The sequence below is a fragment of the Lutra lutra genome, chromosome 5 (genome assembly GCF_902655055.1).
Source record: "Lutra lutra chromosome 5, mLutLut1.2, whole genome shotgun sequence".
In the NCBI taxonomy this organism is placed as follows: domain Eukaryota; kingdom Metazoa; phylum Chordata; class Mammalia; order Carnivora; family Mustelidae; genus Lutra; species Lutra lutra.
In genome coordinates this window covers 39,097,166-39,116,068 of record NC_062282.1, presented here as the reverse complement: position 1 = coordinate 39,116,068, position 18,903 = coordinate 39,097,166, and the positions used below count along the sequence as shown (strand labels likewise).

At 38.0% G+C, this 18,903-nt stretch overlaps 1 protein-coding gene across 1 annotated transcript in view; it reads right to left on the bottom strand.

Moving 5' to 3' along the window:
- ITGA1 (integrin subunit alpha 1) overlaps window positions 1-18,903 on the bottom strand; it is a 173,104-nt gene that overhangs the window by 90,751 nt on the left and 63,450 nt on the right. Inside the window, 4 exon segments of the mRNA XM_047728897.1 lie at window positions 7,695-7,822; window positions 8,651-8,762; window positions 8,869-8,957; window positions 11,997-12,109. Coding sequence (XP_047584853.1) covers window positions 7,695-7,822; window positions 8,651-8,762; window positions 8,869-8,957; window positions 11,997-12,109 — 442 coding nt within the window.

Here is an 18,903-nt window from a genome sequence, read left to right as displayed (position 1 = left end):
GAAAAGAGCTCAGGCTTTGTGTCTGACCAATTTTCTCTTTCCTTTTACCAAACTATGGTACAAAAGCCCTGCCCTGTAATATGCTTCTAATGTAATTAAGTCAGAGTATGATGTGGTAATAATACAGATTGCAATCCAAGTGAACCATCAGCACAGGCCATTCTGAGGCTACATTAGCTGAAACCATGCTTAACCTCTTGTCACTATGGAGAGGGACATAAATGAGACTGGTTTCCAAGGAGATGAAATGAGTCCTCAGAAACATAAAATTGATAGATGATAGATATAAGTCCTAGGAAAAGGGTGTCTTTAGCTGTCCTCTTGGATGCTGCCACAATGAAACTCATCCAAATTCAAAAATGCAAAGATAGAGTAAAAGTAAGGATCTGAGGAGACAGAAGACTGTGGCAGAAATCAGAATGAGAGGTGAATGGGCTAGGGATGGAACATCTGCAAAGAAAAACCTGAAATCTTAATGTAAAGGGGTGTTTGTGGGGAGAGTCCCCACAAACAAGTACTTCTAGCTCAACGATTTCATGAAATAGAGTGAGAGAAGGAGGTCATTACAACAATGATTTTTAACACAAAGAGAACAATCCCAGCAATGTCATTTTCCCAACCCAAATGACTTATCTCCTATGTGTTGGGCAACACCTAACACTCTAAATTGTATGCCATAAATAAAAGAATTAAGGCACCATGCTGTCAAAGTGGAATTCATAGTCTGCCAGGAGAGACATACACATGAAGCAAAGAGTAGTGCTACCAACTGATGAGAGCAATAAATGAAGGGTGAGCACAGGGTACAGGAACATGGGAGGAGAAAGAATTGTTCGTGGGAAGCAGGGGTAGAAAGTGACAGAGCAAGTGACATCGGAACTGAGTCTATGAAGTTTGCCTGGGGTGGAGAAAGTCTCTCTGGACAGAGGGACTCATGTGGACACGGATGACGTGTTCAGGGAAGGCCAGAAGAGGGGTGGTTGCAGAGCAAGAAGGGAGGCAACAAAGCACCAGGGAGGCAGGGGGCAGCGGCAGTGACTGGTGCCAGGTGACAGATGCCACATAATCCATGGGAGAGCTTGGATATTACTCAGTAGGCAGAGATAGATTTTTTATCCAGGGAAATGCTATGATCTGAACTTTACCTTGGAAAGACAACGCAGGTGACTTATGCATGGAAGTAGGGGAAAATGGAGAGTGGGTGGTTAGTAATCAAGAAGATTCACCTCACTCATAGCCCCACTGTCAGAAACTATAGCCTGATTGACAAGGAGACAGTTACAACGTGCAGTCAGGCTTCTTTTCAGACTTCGAAACAATGAATCAGACCTCATATTTAAGGCTTCTAAGGAAATGGCCATAAAATGTGCAGTAAAAAGAAAGATAAATAATATTCCTAAAATTTAATTAATTTCTCTCTTTCATTTTGCCTGGTTTAATGTTATGCTACACTCTTGATAGCAACAATCTAGACATTGTTCCATTAGTATATTTCACTTTTATATCAAGCCTCACAATTTACTGGTTTTATTTAGGGTAATGCACTCGTATTTGGCATATTTATATCATTCTCATTTATTATTAAAAGCAATGTTATGTTTAGGTATTGAGGATCAATAAGGCCTCCATAATGTTTACACCATCATATCTTTTATGGCAAGCTCAGAGTGTTTCAGGTTTGTTTTTATAGGTGGTTTTTTAAAAGGCAATTTTATAGCCTTTACTCTGTCTTGGGTAAAAAACTGGTTTAAAAAATTTCCTTCACTATGTTTCAAAAATCTTAATGGGGCCACACAGAAACATGGAAGAAATTTTGAGTAACTATTTGGAGTTGATCTTTTTGTCATCATGTTGCAATTTCCTAATGTATACTAATTGTCATATGGACATTTTATTTTTTTAAGTTTTTTTTATTTTAATTCCACTTAGTTAATATACAGTGTTATATTAGTTTCAGGTGTACAATATGGTGTGATTCAACATTTCCACACATTATTCTGTGCTCATCACACAAGTGCACTCCTTAATGTAAGCTTTTTTGTTTTCCATCCTTCTCCCTTCCTTCCTTTCTTTGTTTTTTTTTCATTGTATTGACAACTATTTTCACATCTTTGCAACTACCTTTCAATACATGCAGTTACTAAGTGACAAATCTATAACTGCAGAGAATAGGCTATTATATTTCATCTTTACATGTTGTACTAAGTGCATGACTATAATCAATATAATAAACAAGGACTCATGAGGTATAGTCAGAATGTAAAATTTAAAATATCTGTTTAAAAAAAAGACCTATATAATTTGACCCTTAAGCAACACAGGTTTGAACAGTGTGGGTCCACGGATACATGCCTTTTTTTTTTTTTTTTTTTTTTTGGTAAATACAGTATAGTACTGTAAATGTGTTTTCTCTTCCTTATGATTTTTTTTTAAAGATTTTATTTATTTATTTGACAGAGAGAGATCACAAGCAGGCAGAGAGGCAGGCAGAGAGACCGGAGGAAGCAGGCTCCCTGCTGAGCAGAGAGCCCGATGCGGGACTCGATCCCAGCACTCCGAGATCACGACCTGAGCCGAAGGCAGCGGCTTAACCCACTGAGCCACCCAGGCGCCCCTTCCTTATGATTTTTTGATAACATTTTCTTTTCTCTACCTTATTTTATTGTAAGAATATAGTCTATAATATGTATAACATATACAATATGTGTTCATCCATTACTTGTGTTATTGGTAGGGCTTCCAATATTATGGACTATTAATAATAATATGGACTATTAATAATTAAGTTCTCAGGCAATCAAAAGTTATATGCAGATTTTTAACAATGCAGAGAGTCAGTGCCCCTAACCTTCACATTGTTCTAGGGTCAACTGTATTTTAATTTAGGTTGTACCACATGAAATTGCTATATTTCTAGGTTAAAAAAAATCAAATAACAACAATTTCATATAGCTCAACCTAAATTAAAACAAACTCAAGAAGATAAAATATCGAAGTTGATTTTTAGTTAATTTTTCTCTGCTCCCTTTACTTACTTACTTACTTATAGTGGGTGAGAAGCATGTAGTTGGCAAAGGGGCACAACTGGCTGTTTCTTTGTTTCTTTACTCACCTTCCCTTAGATCGTTAGCTGTAGTTTCTGATCTCTCCAGGAACAAGGGTGGGGGAGATGAATAAAGGATACAGGAATTCTTACTTGACTGGTGCTATCCTGAGATGGATCAGATGCTATAAGGTGTTAACAGCCTTCATGCGGGTTCTCTGCAGATTTCCCTTTACTTACATCCTTGTCTGAGTGAATATATTTTACCACTGCAGTCCCTAGACATCAGGGATGTCCTCTGCTTTTTTTTTGCAGAAGGCTCTGCTCACCTCTGGAAGAGTCTATGAACAGGACCTAGCATGATTCCACGATGATTCACAAACACACACTTCTTTGTACTCACGGATCCTGGACCTGCAGGCCAATTCGACTGCAGCTACCTCTCATCTGATTGCCTGTCAGGAGCTGGATGGCTGCTGTCTCACCCCTTAGGTATTTCAGGCAGGGGTCAGGCACTAGTCAACTGTGTGTCCCAACTTTAGTGGACACACTGGGCTCACTGCTTGATCCCACTGAAGTCTTTCTCACTAGGCTCTTTTTAGAGAGAAATCTTCACAAATCCCCTCAACTCTCTTTTAATTCCTTTATACCCTTGAGGTGGGTGAGGAGTCTAAGAATTCACCATCCAGCTCTTAGCTTTCTATCTGTAGCCTCTCTCACAATTTATTTTTATATCTTCCCCTTTCAGGAATGAAGGCAGGGAGGATAAGTTAATTGATCTCTGCCGTTTCCAACCTGGGCAGGTTCATCCCTCCTTAGGCAACCTGGTGGTCCCCCTGCTCCTGGGAGGTCGCCTTATTGATGATGAACTTAGTGCGCACACCCGATTGGCATAGCACGCTACAGTCCAGAACTCCTAGGCCCAAGCAATCCTCCTGCCTCAGCCTGTCAAGTAGCTGGGACTACAGGTGCACACCACCACGCCCTGCGGTGGAGGCTAAGTACTTGGGAGGAAAAATTCCAGAAGCAAATTCTGCCAATCTTAAAGCAGAACTGGGTTCTTTAATTGAAACAAATAAAAACAAAAACAAAAGACAAAACAACCCAAACTTAATTAAATTATGTTATAATGAGTCAGGGGAAAAATGGTTGTTTAAAATAAATTATGTTTTTGGAGAGAATTACTATAAGACCACATGAAAGATAACCACACTTTTCAGCACACATTTCTTTGAAGAGGAAGTATTTTTCCAAAATTTCTACAAACAAATTTCTTTTCTGAATCCACTGAAGGAAGGTCAAACTTTAAAGGGAATTTAAATGTGTTACACTCAAAACCCTATTAAATACAGATTAGCAAATCGATGGCTTAGTAAATATGTTCTTTTCAATCTATTTCATTTAGATAATTACTTACAAATCATCAATACAACTGAAGCCAAAATAGAAAAAGATTAGAAAATACTGAAGTATAAACATTAAAGCCCGAAGTATAAAGTAATATCCTTAAAATAATATTATAATGCCAGTTACAGAAAAAGTGTCTCATTAAATGTCCACTTATAAGAGAAAAATTTTTTAAAGCATTAATTATGATATATACATTTATTCAACAGAGTCTCATTAAGGGCCCACTATATCACAGCAAAGCACTGGCTGGTCACTAAAAAGGATTAAAAGATGATATAAAGTCTGTACCTAGAGAGGCACCAGATGCACATACACATCAATATGTAATAATGCGTTAATCTCGTATTTTTCAAACTTTACCATGTTTAAGAATCATGTAGCTTGCTTGCTTGAAACTCAGGCTCCATAGCCCCACCCTGAGGGACTCTGATTCTAAAAATGTGGGCTATAGCCCAAGCACCTCAGGGATTTGGAAAAAGAAATTCTACAAGCCACTTTTGGAGAAACACCGCATTGTACAGAAGCCCTGTGAGGGCGGTGGCGGTGTCTGTCTTATTTTCCACGATTATCCAAGCTCTAGCACAGAGCCTGGTACACTGTAAACCCTCAGGAAAAACATTCGAGTAAATGAATGAAGGAGTATGGCTAAACTCCACAATGAATTATACAAGCAAAATGTGACATAAAAATTCAGCCATTTAAGAAGCTCCTTTCGCTTTGGGAAGAAGGCTTCCTTGGTGACATCGGCAGATATCACAAACGACTCAGTGTACAGGATTGCATTCTGAAATATCTCCTCTGTGGAATGGGGTCCCAGAACTGAGTAAATGTGACCAGACTTTTCTGTCTTGGAGTATGTTCATTTTCCTCCCATTCGCTGGTAGCATCTGAACCCTTAAGGGCTGGCCTCTATGGCTCTGAATAGAGTGATTGTTCCTCCTAACAAAGACATAGGACTCTATAAAGCCTACCCCAGCAGGCTAGAATTCCACTGGTGGCTGGCAGAACAGCTCCTCTATTAGGACTTTCACTATAGAAATATAAAATTAATTACAGTCTTAGTGGAACAGAAACATCAAAATTGCAGCAGAATGGCTTGGCATGTAAGCAACTGATTGTTACCTATTTCTTTACAAAACTGAGTCATTGGCACAGATCCCCACTGAGGCAGTGATTATTTTTCTAAGAGAGTCTTGTAGATTTCCTTCTTGAAGTTGTGGAGCAACTTCAAACATGTCACTGCTGCACTAATGTCCACAAACAGCTACAGATAAATCATTTTTTATGGTGAAACAGATAGATGGGTTTAAAAGAAAATAAAATTTCCAAATGACTAAAAATTACTAGAAATTAAAAACTATTCCAAGACTACTCTTAGATTTGGAAAGGAAGGACTGGATAAGGAAGCAAATGGGGTGGGCAAAACAGGTGGAAGGGAAGAAAGTACATCATGGGGAAGGTAGTGAGAGAGGACAGAGCTGTGGTCCAGCCATCTCATGGCAGGTGTGTCGGGTCAGGGAAGACCGTGCCATGGGGCTGGCTATGGAAGGACAGGGACAGTCATGATGAAATGAAAAGAACTAGAGACCTAATATTTAGGACAGCTCGGAAACTTCTCCAGAAGCAGAGGTCTCAGCGAGGACAGAGAGCTTGACTGCAGTTGGGAAGCTACAGTTTCTGATCTGTCATCAATAAGCAGGAAACCATAATCAAGTTACTTAGCCTCTCCCACCCCCTCCATAAATTGAGATTTGGGGCTAAATTACCTCTACAGTTCTGCCCAGCTTTAATTTTATGGCTCTATGAAATCTTATTGACCAAGGATAGAAAGGATAAGGGAAGAGAGGAAAGAGGGGAGAGAGAGGTCCTCAGAAGGGGGGGGGAATGGACCCAATGGAGGAGCAAGTCACAATTCTGGAGTGGTCTTTTAAAGGACACAGGCTGCGTTATGCCCTGAAGCAAGAGGAGATACAATATCCTCTCCAAACCTCTGGTAATTCACTTGGGAAGATTAATTGCAAATGAGAAACTTGCATCCAGGAAAATTACATTTTGTGATGCATAAAGGTACATTTAAAAAAAATAATTTTATACTGATTGCAAGATGTTCTTTATTGTAGTAGGATATACAAAGTCTTGCCCATCACCTAGCTCTTACTTAACCAGCCTCGAATTTCACTTTGAGGTCTGCATCAAATTTGCAATCTTCAACTACCTCCTTTTGGGAAAATTCATTTTACATATATGTGTATATATATTTATATTTATAAGTATACATATACAGAAGCATATACAAGCATATCATATATATATACATACATACACACATATCTGTGTAACTGTCCTGCACTATGTGTGGATGTGGCAAACATTAAAGCAATCAGACCACTTTTTTAGTGCCTCAGAAATTTCTCCAAAAGTAGAGCTCTCAGAGACGAAAGGAAAGACATTGGTCTGCATGTGCAGTGCTAAAGTGTCCTGTGCTCTCCTGCAGTCTCTAAACCATGCAACAACCATTTTGACTCTGACTCCTGTGCTAATTTCTGCTCTCAAGGCCCTGACTTCACTCTGACATTTAATTTGCCTGTTATCCACTGTCATCTCCATATTTTAAGGCCATAAATGTTTAATTAACATTAGATTAGTTAAACCCAAACTCAGTGTCTAAAGTGGGAGAGTCACACAAGAACTTTCATTTAATGGCAATAAAGAGGCTGTGTTTACAAACAGATACTCATGAGGAGAAATAAAAAAAAAAAAAGGCAAACCAACTATTCAACTTAACTGTGCCTAAAACATGGAGCATGTGCTTTTTGCTTAAGAAAAGACATTATTAAATATGAGAAAAAATGGACCTTAAGTGATATCTTGTGGTCACTTATGAATTTACTTATATAATATGAGAAAGGAGATTGTAATATGATGTGTTCTTTGGCATGTTAGATTAGTTTCCACAAATTCTGAAACCTTTTTTTGATACTACCAAAGGTGGTTACATTATATAATTATGATTTTACAGAGATTTATAGAGAATATTTTCCAAGAGCATTAGAAATGGCAGCTTTCATAATATCTTCTGTTTCGAAAATAGCAGGGTCTTCCAGTTCAGAGATATAGAATATAAAATTCATGCTGAATATTAGCTTTATTGATTAATTTATTTTCAGAGTATTTTGTATTATTAAAAATCTGTGCATTTTTATCTTTAGAACAATAGAAGTCAAAATGCGTAGTCACATACCTGTGTCTGTTTAGGACCAATATCCATTCTTTCAAGAAGGTCATTTAAAAAAGCTGTAACACTCTCCCAGGGGTAAATACTGTTGGAGCCGTCCAGCACTATGACTATGTCCAGTTGGGTGCTGCATTCTGTAACAAAAGGAGTCAACTGTGTAAATTTGGAGTTTATCTTTTTAGATAGTATGAAGGTGTATGAAGTGTTTTCACAGCTGAAATAAGCTCATTTTTAAAAATAAGCTGATAGGGGGCACCTGGGTGGCTCAGTGGGTTAAAGCCTCCGCCTTCGGCTCGGGTCATGGTCCCGGTGTCCTGGGATCGAGCCCCGCATCAGGCTCTCTGCTTGGCGGGGAACCTGCCTCCTCCTCTCTCTCTCTGTCTGCCTTTCTGCCTACTTGTGATCTCTGTCTGTCAAATAGATAAATGAAATTTAAAAAAAAAAAAAAAACTGATAGTCTACATAGTGGACGCATTGCTTTTATAATCAGAAAAATTAGTTTTAGGAAAATAAAGCTGGGCAATACTGCTGCACTCAATAGCAATTGGCTTGCAATTCTTACCAAGTAAAAACTCATCTCTACTTAATTTTAATCAACACTGTATGAGTTATCTTTGGAAATTTTCTCAATATGAATTTTATATAACTGCTCTCATTCTGAGTGTATTTCAAATGAGATTACTTTCTTCAAAGAGACTCACTCTTTTTAAATAAAAACAATGTGACAGCTTCAGCTATGATGTTTAAACAAGACTCTGTTAAAGGTTATTTACACTAATAATCAGCTCCAAAAATAGCAGTGGGGTTTGGTTATATATTGGCAAAGCAAACATTTACCTAAATTGGTAATGCTGGTAGCTGAGAAAATACTTCATGCTGTTTGGTATGCTCTTCTGTATACACATGTCTCATTCATTGCTTAGACTTTTCAAACATGTAAGAACATTGCATAAAATGCATACCTCGTACGGGAGCGATGGAGTTCATGACTTGAAATGTGGGGCTGACATCGGAACAGATTCCAGTTGTGTAATGCAAATGTCCACATCTATAGGCATATAAAGGGCCACATGCCTTTTAAAAATTAAAAACCATAAGATTAAAAATTATATAACAGATTTTTATAAAGACTTACACTGACAACATTCCTGGTTCATTAACCAACTCTTTGCTTTCTTACCAGAAACCCTCCATTTGGGTTGGTGACTAAAGTTGATCCAAATGTCATGTTCTCCTTTACTTCCGTGACATTGGGAATTGATGTATTAACTAAAAATAGAATAAAATTTTATGAGGGTGGAAAATAAAGTATAATTAAGTGTCTTTTCATTAAGACATCCTATTTGTTTTGCTCATATCATAGCACATTCTTGTTCTGATTCAACTAAATAGTCTTCAAAGTATTATTAAGGAATATAATGAAAAAGCTAAGGCTGAAAACCTGGCTTATATCCCAGAAACTTTGTCTGGATAACTGTCTCAAATAGTTTTGTTGAACTGTAAAAGAATGCAGAACGATTGGGGCAATGAGAGAATGTGGGATAGCCTTTCACACATTTTTGCTAATTAAAACAAATAAAATATTTAATCTCATATATTATAGGTATAATGTAAACTTACATACCTATCTTGCATATTATGTCTATATGTTTATAAATAACTAATGATAAAACGTGATTTCTGACAAGAGGGAAAGTGAGTAGTAGAGGAGAAAAAAAAACCCTCAAATATAAGTTTATGACCATTAATTTCACCATCATAGAGACATCATGAAGGTAACAAAGAAAACTGGAGCAAGAATGAGCAGTGGTTAGGACATCTGGATAGAAGAAAAACAATGAAGGGACACCATTTGACATTCAAGTTAAGAACATTGGATTTTTTTTTTTAAAGATTTTATTTATTTATTTGACAGAGAGAGAGAGAGATCACAAGTAAGCAGAGCAGCAGGCAGAGAGAGGGGGAAGCAGGCTCCCTGCTGAGCAGAGAGCCTGATGCGGGGCTTGATCCCAGGACCCTGAGATCATGACCTGAGCTGAAGGCAGAGGCTTAACCCACTGAGCCACCCAGGCACCCCAAGAACATTGGATTTTGAAGCATGCCAACCTGGCAAAATTGGCAAGAATTTCCAGTTATTCAGATTGAAAAACAAAAACAAAAAAAAAAAACTTTGGACGGGACGCCTGGGTGGCTTAGTTGGTTAAACAGCCACCTTCGGCTCAGGTCATGATCCCAGCGTCCTGGGATCGAGTCCCACATCGGGCTCCTTGCTCAGCAGGGAGCCTGCTTCTCCCTCTGCCTCTGCCTGCCACTCTGTCTGCCTGTGCTCGCTCTCTCTGACAAACAAAACAAAACAAAACAAAACAACAACTTGGGACAGGAAAATCAAAATCTTCTAAACCCTGCTTAGCAGAATGTTGAAATATTTGAAAGTGGTAAAACTCAGGTTCAAGAAAGATTTATCTCACTGGTCATGCTGAGAAGTCTTTCCTGCCTAAGACTATATATAACTTCAAGTGGGGAATAGAAGCAGAGATTCTTGAATGGTCACACTGTCTTCCTACTCTGACAATGGTCTTTGTCCCAGAATTTAGTCTGGTTTGCCTTGAAAGCACCTGCAACTGGGCTATTGTCTACACTGGTCTTAAATAATCTGGATTAGAGTTTTTTATACTAGAGTAGACCCAGGATGAGGATTCTTGGGACAATAGGGACTATAGCGGGAACTTCTCCACTGTTGTTGGTGTAGTTAAAATCTCCATGCTAACGTTAAAACTCTATTACAGTTTCCAGTAATGAAAGAGTAGCTCCTATCAGAACAAGTCTTTTGCAAATAACAACTATAACTCTAGGAAAAGGAGAAAAAAAGTAACAACCATCTGAAGGCACTGGAAAGCAACCAAAAGCAGATAGAAACTGGAGGCAAGTATGTACTTGTAAGAAAAGATTAGCACTGGGTGAGTTTCCTGTTTATATTTTTGTTTTCCCCGAAGAGAAGACCCTCATCAGTGGCTAAACCGCAAATAAAACTCAATGTCTTAATGTTTTGAAGAAACAGAGGACAGAAATGAGAGTAATGATAGCAACTGCCAAGTGAGGGGGATCTAGTTTGGAAAGTAGAACCACAAAAAGAGAGTTCCAACATATACATGTATGTTCTGTCCATATATGTGAAGGGCTTGAACTGTGCATGCTCAGGGTAAACTTCAGACAGCTTTGCTACAATTCGAAGACCTGAATAGTGATTTTGACTGCTTCTCACTGCAGTTTGGAAATTGAGTTCAGCCAAGTAAACTGTCTGCTAAACCAAAAAGTTAAGAGTATTCAAAGACACATAAAAGATCTAAAATCTCCACACTTCTAACTCAAAAGTATAATCCAGGATACAATTCAAAATTATTAAACACAAGACAAAACAGGGAAATATGACTCAGCCTCAAGAGAAAGGTAAAAAATGGAAAGTGATATTGAGACATTCCAAATGTTATCATTACCAGGCAAGGATTTAAAGCAGTTATTATAACTATGCTCATGAATGTAAAGGAAAAATATTCATAATAAACAAACAAATAGGAAATTGAAAAAAAGAAAACAAAAAAATGCAATATTTGAAATTAAACTTGTAAAATATATATCAATTTAATGGTTTTAACACTGTATAGAACACTGATAGGACTCTAATTCTTGGATAGTTCTAGTAGGAATTTTCTAGTCATGTTCTAATTACAGTGATATTTCTATCCAACATATCTATTTCTATGTAAATTTGCTTTGTGTTATTCTCTTTAAAAGAATTTATATATTACAATTCCTGTTCTATTTTCTTTTAAAAAAGAAGCAATTCAATTTTGTGGAGACAATGTAATGGTTAGGGTTATTTGGAAAGTTCTTTTATTTCTAAATCTATGGATATTTTATCATGAATTCTTTTTTTTTTTTAAAGATTTTATTTATTTATTTGACAGAGAGAGATCACAAGCAGGCAGAGAGGCAGGCAGAGAGAGAGGAGGAAGCAGGCTCCCTGCTGAGCAGAGAGCCCGATGCAGGGCTCCATCCCAGGACCCTGGGATCATGACCCGAGCCGAAGGCAGCGGCTTAACCCACTGAGCCACCCAGGCACCCCTTATCATGAATTCTAAAGCAAATGAAGGGCAGACAGAATCAAAATGTCATTTTATGTGAATCTGAATGATAAGAAATGAAGAATGTTTACAGATTCTTGCAATCTTTTCTTGAGTTAAAATTTATTTTTAATGAGAATACTGGGTATAATTTAGGATCAGACTTTAGCGTTTTAACTTTACATACCTGGTAGATCCAACTTTATGCAAGGTAAGGGTTTGCCTCTCCCAACTGGACACTTATAGACATCTCCAGTTCTGTTCTTGGGTTGACCAACTAAAGGAGAACCAATAAGCACCCTGGAAGTTAAATAACTCAATTAACATTTTCAAATAAAAGGAAACATTTCATTTTATTTTATGACGAGTTCTATGACAATGACAGTAATTCTCATAGACATAATCAGATTGTTACCCTCTGTTACTAATGTAATGTTATTTTTTTAAGAGTTTATTTATTTATTTATTTATAATTTTATTTTTAAATTTTATTTTTTATAAACATATATTTTTATCCCCAGGGGTACAGGTCTGTGAATCTCCAGGTTTACACACTTCACAGCACTCACCATAGCACATACCCTCCCCAATGTCCATAATCCCACCCCCCTCAGCCCCCCTCCCTCCATCAACCCTCAGTTTGTTTTGTGAGATTAAGAGTCACTTATGGTTTGTCTCCCTCCCAATCCCATCTTGTTTCATTTACTCTTCTCCTACCCCCTTAACCCCCCATGTTGCATCTCCTCTCCCTCATATCAGGGAGATCATATGATAGTTGTCTTTCTCTGATTGACTTATTTTGCTAAGCATGATACCCTCTAGTTCCATCCACGTCATCGCAAATGGCAAAATTTCATTTCTTTTGATGGCTGCATAGTATTCCATTGTGTATATATACCACATCTTCTTTATCCATTTGTCTGTTGATGGACATCTAGGTTCTTTCCATAGTTTGGCTATTGTAGACATTGCTGCTATAAACATTTGGGTGCACGTGCCCCTTTGGATCACTCCATTTGTATCTGTAGGGTAAATACCCAGTAGTGCAATTGCTGGGTCATAGGGTAGTTCTATTTTCAACATTTTGAGGAACCTCCATGCTGTGTCCAAAATCTATAAAGAACTTAGCAAACTTAACACCCAAAGAACAAATAATCCAATCAAGAAATGGGCGGAGGACATGAACAGACATTTCTGCAAAGAAGACATCCAGATGGCCAACAGACACATGAAAAAGTGCTCCACATCACTCGGCATCAGGGAAATACAAATTAAAACCACAATGAGATATCACCTCACACCAGTCAGAATGGCTAAAATTAACAAGTCAGGAAATGACAGATGCTGGCAAGGATGCGGATTAAGGGGAACCCTCCTACACTGTTGGTGGGAATGCAAGCTGGTGCAACCACTCTGGATAAGAGTTTATTTATTTATTTGACGGAGAGAGAGATCACAAGCAGGATGGGAGGCAGGCAGAGAGAGGAGGAAGCAGGCTCTCTGCAGAGCAGAGAGCCTGATGTGGGGCTCGATCGCAGGACGCTGGGATCATGACCTGAGCCGAAGGCAGAGGCTTTAACCCACTGAGCCACCCAGGCGCCCCCTAATGTAATGTTATTAAAAATAATCTGAGTATCTTCAAATTGCAGGTTGATTTGTATTAAAAAGCCTTAAGATATATAGAGGAGAGATTCCAGTATGTTTTATTTATTGTATTATATATTACTTTATTATATATTTTATTTGGGGGCTAAAATAGTAATTATTTTTAAAAAATTTTTTTAAAGATTTTATTTATTTATTTGACAGAGAGAAATCACAAGTAGGCAGAGAGGCAGGCAGAGAGAGAGGAGGAAGCAGGCTCCCTGCTGAGCAGAAAGCCCGATGTGGGGCTCGAACCCAGGACCTGGGATCATGACCTGAGCCGAAGGCAGCGGCTTAACCCACTGAGCCACCCAGGTGCCCCTAAAATAGTAATTATTTTTAAGCCTGCTGCTGTGTTAGTTTAGAAAACATACATGGAAGTATAAATGACTTTTTACTATGAGGAACTGATAATTCATAGAGAAACTAGCAAATATAAACATTTGATTATCATAATATTTAATATTAGTATATACTAGTTTGTAAGCACTTAGAAAATAAGGATAGTTGTGGACCCAGGTTAAAATCACTTACTGTCTTTTTGGACAGAATTATAGAATCATTTTAATAATAATTAATGAAGAAATATAGTCATGATTTATTTCAGTCCATGGAAACCATTTAACAAAGTTTCCTGTGATATCTTCAGGAACAGGGTAGATGAATGTGGTTGAGTGTTAAGGCTCTTGGGTTGATTCACAGCTGCTGATTCACTGCTGGCTGAAAAGCTATATACAAAGATGCTGATTACTATCAACCAAAGGACTTTAATTATGTGCCATAAGAATGTACTTGGGATTGTCTTAGCCTGTATCTTTATGACTTTTGTGAAGATACGGAAGGCATAAGGTTATGCATCAAGTAAACCAATATATCTATTTGGGCAATCAGAAGTGTCTCAACATTCTGGAACAAGAAACTTAATAAACTAGTTAAAACTTAATATGAGGGGCACCTGGGTGGCTCAGTGGGTTAAAGCCTCTGCCTTCGGCTCAGGTCATGATCCCAGGGTCCTGGGATCGAGCCCCGCATCGGGCTCTCTGCTCAGCAGGGAGCCTGCTTCCTCCTCTCTCTCTCTCTGCCTGCTTCTCTGCCTACTTGTGATCTCCATCTGTCAAATAAATAAAATCTTAAAAAAAAAAACTTAATATGAAACTATGTAAATAATTTCACTTAGCTGCATACTATTATATACATGAATACAGGATGTGGGCAACCTGACTTAATAGGAGTTCATGTAAAAAAGACATGGGGGATTTGTCCATAACCAGTAAACATGAGCCAACAGTGTATTTTAGTATCAAAAATGCTAATGTGACCTCAGGCTGCATTGCTGGAAATAGATGCCCTGGTCAAGGAAAGTGATCACCCCTCTGTGCTTTGCACTGTCAGACCATGTCTGTAATCTCCAAATTAAGAGGGACATAGGCACAATAGAATGTATTTAGGAGTTATGACTCAGATGGTTAAGTGTCTGGTAATTTTGTCAGACCAGAGATACTTGAGGGAAAGTTGGGGATGCTTAGCATAAATATATATGTATATAATCTGAAGGAAAGTTGAGAGGTTCCACAGGAGTGTAGGTGTTGAAGGCATGTATTTAAAAAGAAGTCTAGGGGCACGTGGGTGGCTCAGTGGGTTAAGTCTCTACCTTCAGCTCAGGTCATGATCTCAGGGTCCTGGGATGGAGGCCCGCATCCGGCTCTTTGCTCAGCTGGGAGCCTGCTTCCCCACTCTCTCTGCCTGACTCTCTGCCTACTTGTGATCTCTCTCTCTGTCAAATAAATGAATAAAATCTTAAAAAAAAAGAAATCTAAATATTTGAAAGTCTCTTATAGTGAAAAGAAATGGGATTTTTTGGTGGAAATTCTTTGGATAAAGGAAGTAGTAGAAAATGTTTTATAACATGCAAATATTGAATTGTTGAACAGGATCCTTAAAATATAGCTATGATATAATGCTTTTGTAAAGCCATTTTTGAAATGCATAAATAACCATAAAAATGTTTAAACCTTTTAATGCATAATTCTTACTTCTGGAAATCTATCCTAAAAAAGTGGCCTAAATTAAGAGAAAAAGCTTAATGCATAAAAATAATGCTCATAGTGTTATATATAATATAAAAAATGAAAAAATATAGTCAACAGCAAGAACTAAGTATCGCAGGGCCATTCTATAGAATATTGCAATCATTAAAAATAATAGTTAATGAGATTGCATGGTGATATTAAAATCATTTATGATCTAATTCAAAGTAAAAATCTGCCTCATTTAGTGAAAACCTATGACAATTCAAAGTGAATGATACCAAATTACATTGAATGTACTCCTTGTAATAGCAATGACAACAACAGCTGGCACTTATTAAATCTATAACTTCTCCCATATACTGTTCTAAGCGCTTTCCATATACTAAGCAATTTAATCCTCTCCATTAAACACAGCATGACCCTTGGTGCCAGACTTCATGCATTCAAATCATGGTTTTGTTACTTACTTAGCTATATGATTTAGGACAAGTCACTTACCCTCTGCTCCTTAGTTTCTTCATCTGTAAAATGGAACTACTATATCTATGTAAAACATAGATTAAAAGGGAGTTCATCAAAAAAACAAATTATATTAAGGAAATTATGGTTAGTGTTCTTTCCCCAATATTTTCAAAGCTTTTTGTAATGTGATTGATTAAATTAACTTAATAGTTAAGAGAGTTTAGAGAAAAGTAGGGAGCCCACTATTATGAAAAATATTTAAGTTGAGGCTAGGCAGATTGAAAAATGTTTATTAAGAACATTCTACAGGCCCAGCATGTACACTAGGTCCTGGGGATACGAATTAATAGAATTTTTCTAGGTTGCTTAAAACTTAGGGGGGAAGCAGAACTATAAATGGACTATTATAATACTGGATAGGTCAAAACGTGGTGCAACATCAGCAAGGTCTTAGGAGCAAGAAGAAACAGCTCCTTTGGTGAGTTCAAGTAGCTCAGCGTAGCTGGAGTAGAAGTAAAGCCTGTCAAGCCGAACAGTGTCCAGATCATGAACATTCCTAGAGTCTGGTTTGAGAACTTCGGGTTTATCATATGGAGAGGAGAGTTGGGAACCACCCACGCTTTTAATGATCAAAAGCTGTGTGGAGCTTATCTGCTTGCAGTGTTGTGAATAAACTGGGAAAGGGGCAAATTAGACTCAGAGAGTGAAGGTAAGAGTTTCTAGACCCAGACAAGAAAACAGGACCTGAATTTAGGAAATGGAGAAGAAGGGAGAACCAATTCTATAAGTAGAATATAAGCTGTCTTACTTTGAGTTCTCTCAAAAGCAGACCCTAGACAAAGACTTTGGTGTAGGTAGATTTTGGGGAGGCAATTCTAAGCCCACACAAAGGTGGAGGTGGGGAAAATGATAGAGAGAAGAGAAGCCAGTAGAGTGCATTGATAATAGGTTATTTCTTTGTTTTTTTGTTGTTGTTGTTGTTTTTTTTACTATAGCTAGTCTTTATTTTTTTATTTTTTAAAAATTTTTTAGTTTATTTATAAACATATAATGTATTATTAGTCCCAAGGGTACAAGTCTATGAATCGCCAGGTTTACACACTTCACAGCACTCACCATAGCACATACCTTCCCCAATGTCCATAACCCCACCACTCCCTCCTGAACCCCCTCCCCCCAGCAACCCTCAGGTTTTTTTTTGGTGAGATTAAGAGTCTTTTATGGTTTGTCTCCCTCCCGATCCCATCTTGTTTCATTTATTCTTTTCCTATCCCCTCAAACCCCCCACGTTGCATCTCCACTTCCTCATATCAGGGAGATCATATGATAGTTGTCTTTCTCTGATTGACTTATTTCGCTAAGCATAATATCCTCTAGTTCCATCCACGTCATTGCAAATGGCAAGATTTCATTTCTTTTGATGACTGCATAGTATTCCATTATATATATATATATATATATATATATATATATATATACCACCTCTTCTTTATCCATTCATCTGTTGATAGACATCTAGGTTCTTCCCATAGTTTGGCTATTGTGGACATTGCTGCTATAAACATTCAGGTGCACGTGCCCCTTTGGATCACTCCATTTGTATCTGTAGGGTAAATACCCAGTAGTGCAATTGCTGGGTCATAGGGTAGCTCTATTTTCAACTTTTGAGGAACCTCCATTCTGTTTTCCAGAGTGGTTGCACCAGTTTGCATTCCCACCAACAGTGTATGAGGGTCCCCCTTTCTCCGCATCCTTGCCAGCATCTGTCATTTTCTGACTTGTTAATTTTAGCCAGATAATAGGTTATTTCTACAGGCCTCTGGGCTCAGTCTTGCTGGTGGCCATCTCAGAAAGCACGTGGAACATATCTGAGCATGGTTGAGGCCCCAAGCATAAATACTACCGCCTTAAGAGAGTACACAGTAAAAAGAGAGTTGTAGGGAAAAAAAAAAAAAAACCCACAAGATTCTAATGAGCAAAGGAAGAAAACTGATAGGAGTGTCCAGAGAAGGAGAGAGAGAATCAGGAAACAGTGGTATCACAAAAGCCAAAGCAGAAAGAATATAAAAAATGGGAACCATGAGTATAGAGCAGACTTTATTTCAAGATGTTTGGCTAAAAATGAGGGAGATGGGCCATGTCAATAAGTGTGGGCTTTTTTTTTCCCCCCAGGCAAACCATCAAGGGTTTGAAGTGAGTTTAATTTTATTATAGAAGGCATCCATATATTGATAAATGATGCTGAGAAAGAACTAGTAATATGAGAAAGGCTATTAATACAGAAGAGAGGGCAGAGCCCCTGAGCTGGTAGAAGAGGTGAATCCAGAAGGAAAAATTTGTATTAGACATGAGGAAAGGCCACTGATTCCCTAGGCAGGGATCTGGGTGCCTCAGTATTCAGCGGTTTGAAACCAGAGTAGATGACTTGGAAATTTTTCATATTCTTTGTAATGTGACATTGTCCTTCACTGTCCTTCCCTAAGACAGAATCTGAATTTCCTACTGTCAAACTGGGACTTACTTGATAAATAGAAGGCAGCAGAAATGGCGCTGTGACTCCCGAGGCTTCAGTAATGTACAGAATTGTCAAATCAATACATTGTACACCTGAAGTTAATGTAACATTGTATGTCAACTATACTTCAATAATTTTAAAAAAATGCATTACAGATTCCACTTCACTCTTTTGGAAATCTGAGATCACATGCTGTGAAGAAATCCAGTCTAGCCTAATGGAGGAGGAGAGGCCACATGGGGGAGAAGCAGTACTTGAGTCAACAGCATGAAATGCCAGGCATGTGTGTTAAACCATCTTAGACCCTCCAGTCCCAACTGAGGTACCAGATGAGCATTCATGCAGTTCCCCAGTTAACAGGGGAACACCTACGCAAACCTCAAATTCTTGAGAAATAATAAACGATATTGTTTGAGCTCACTAAGTTTTGAGATGATTTGTTA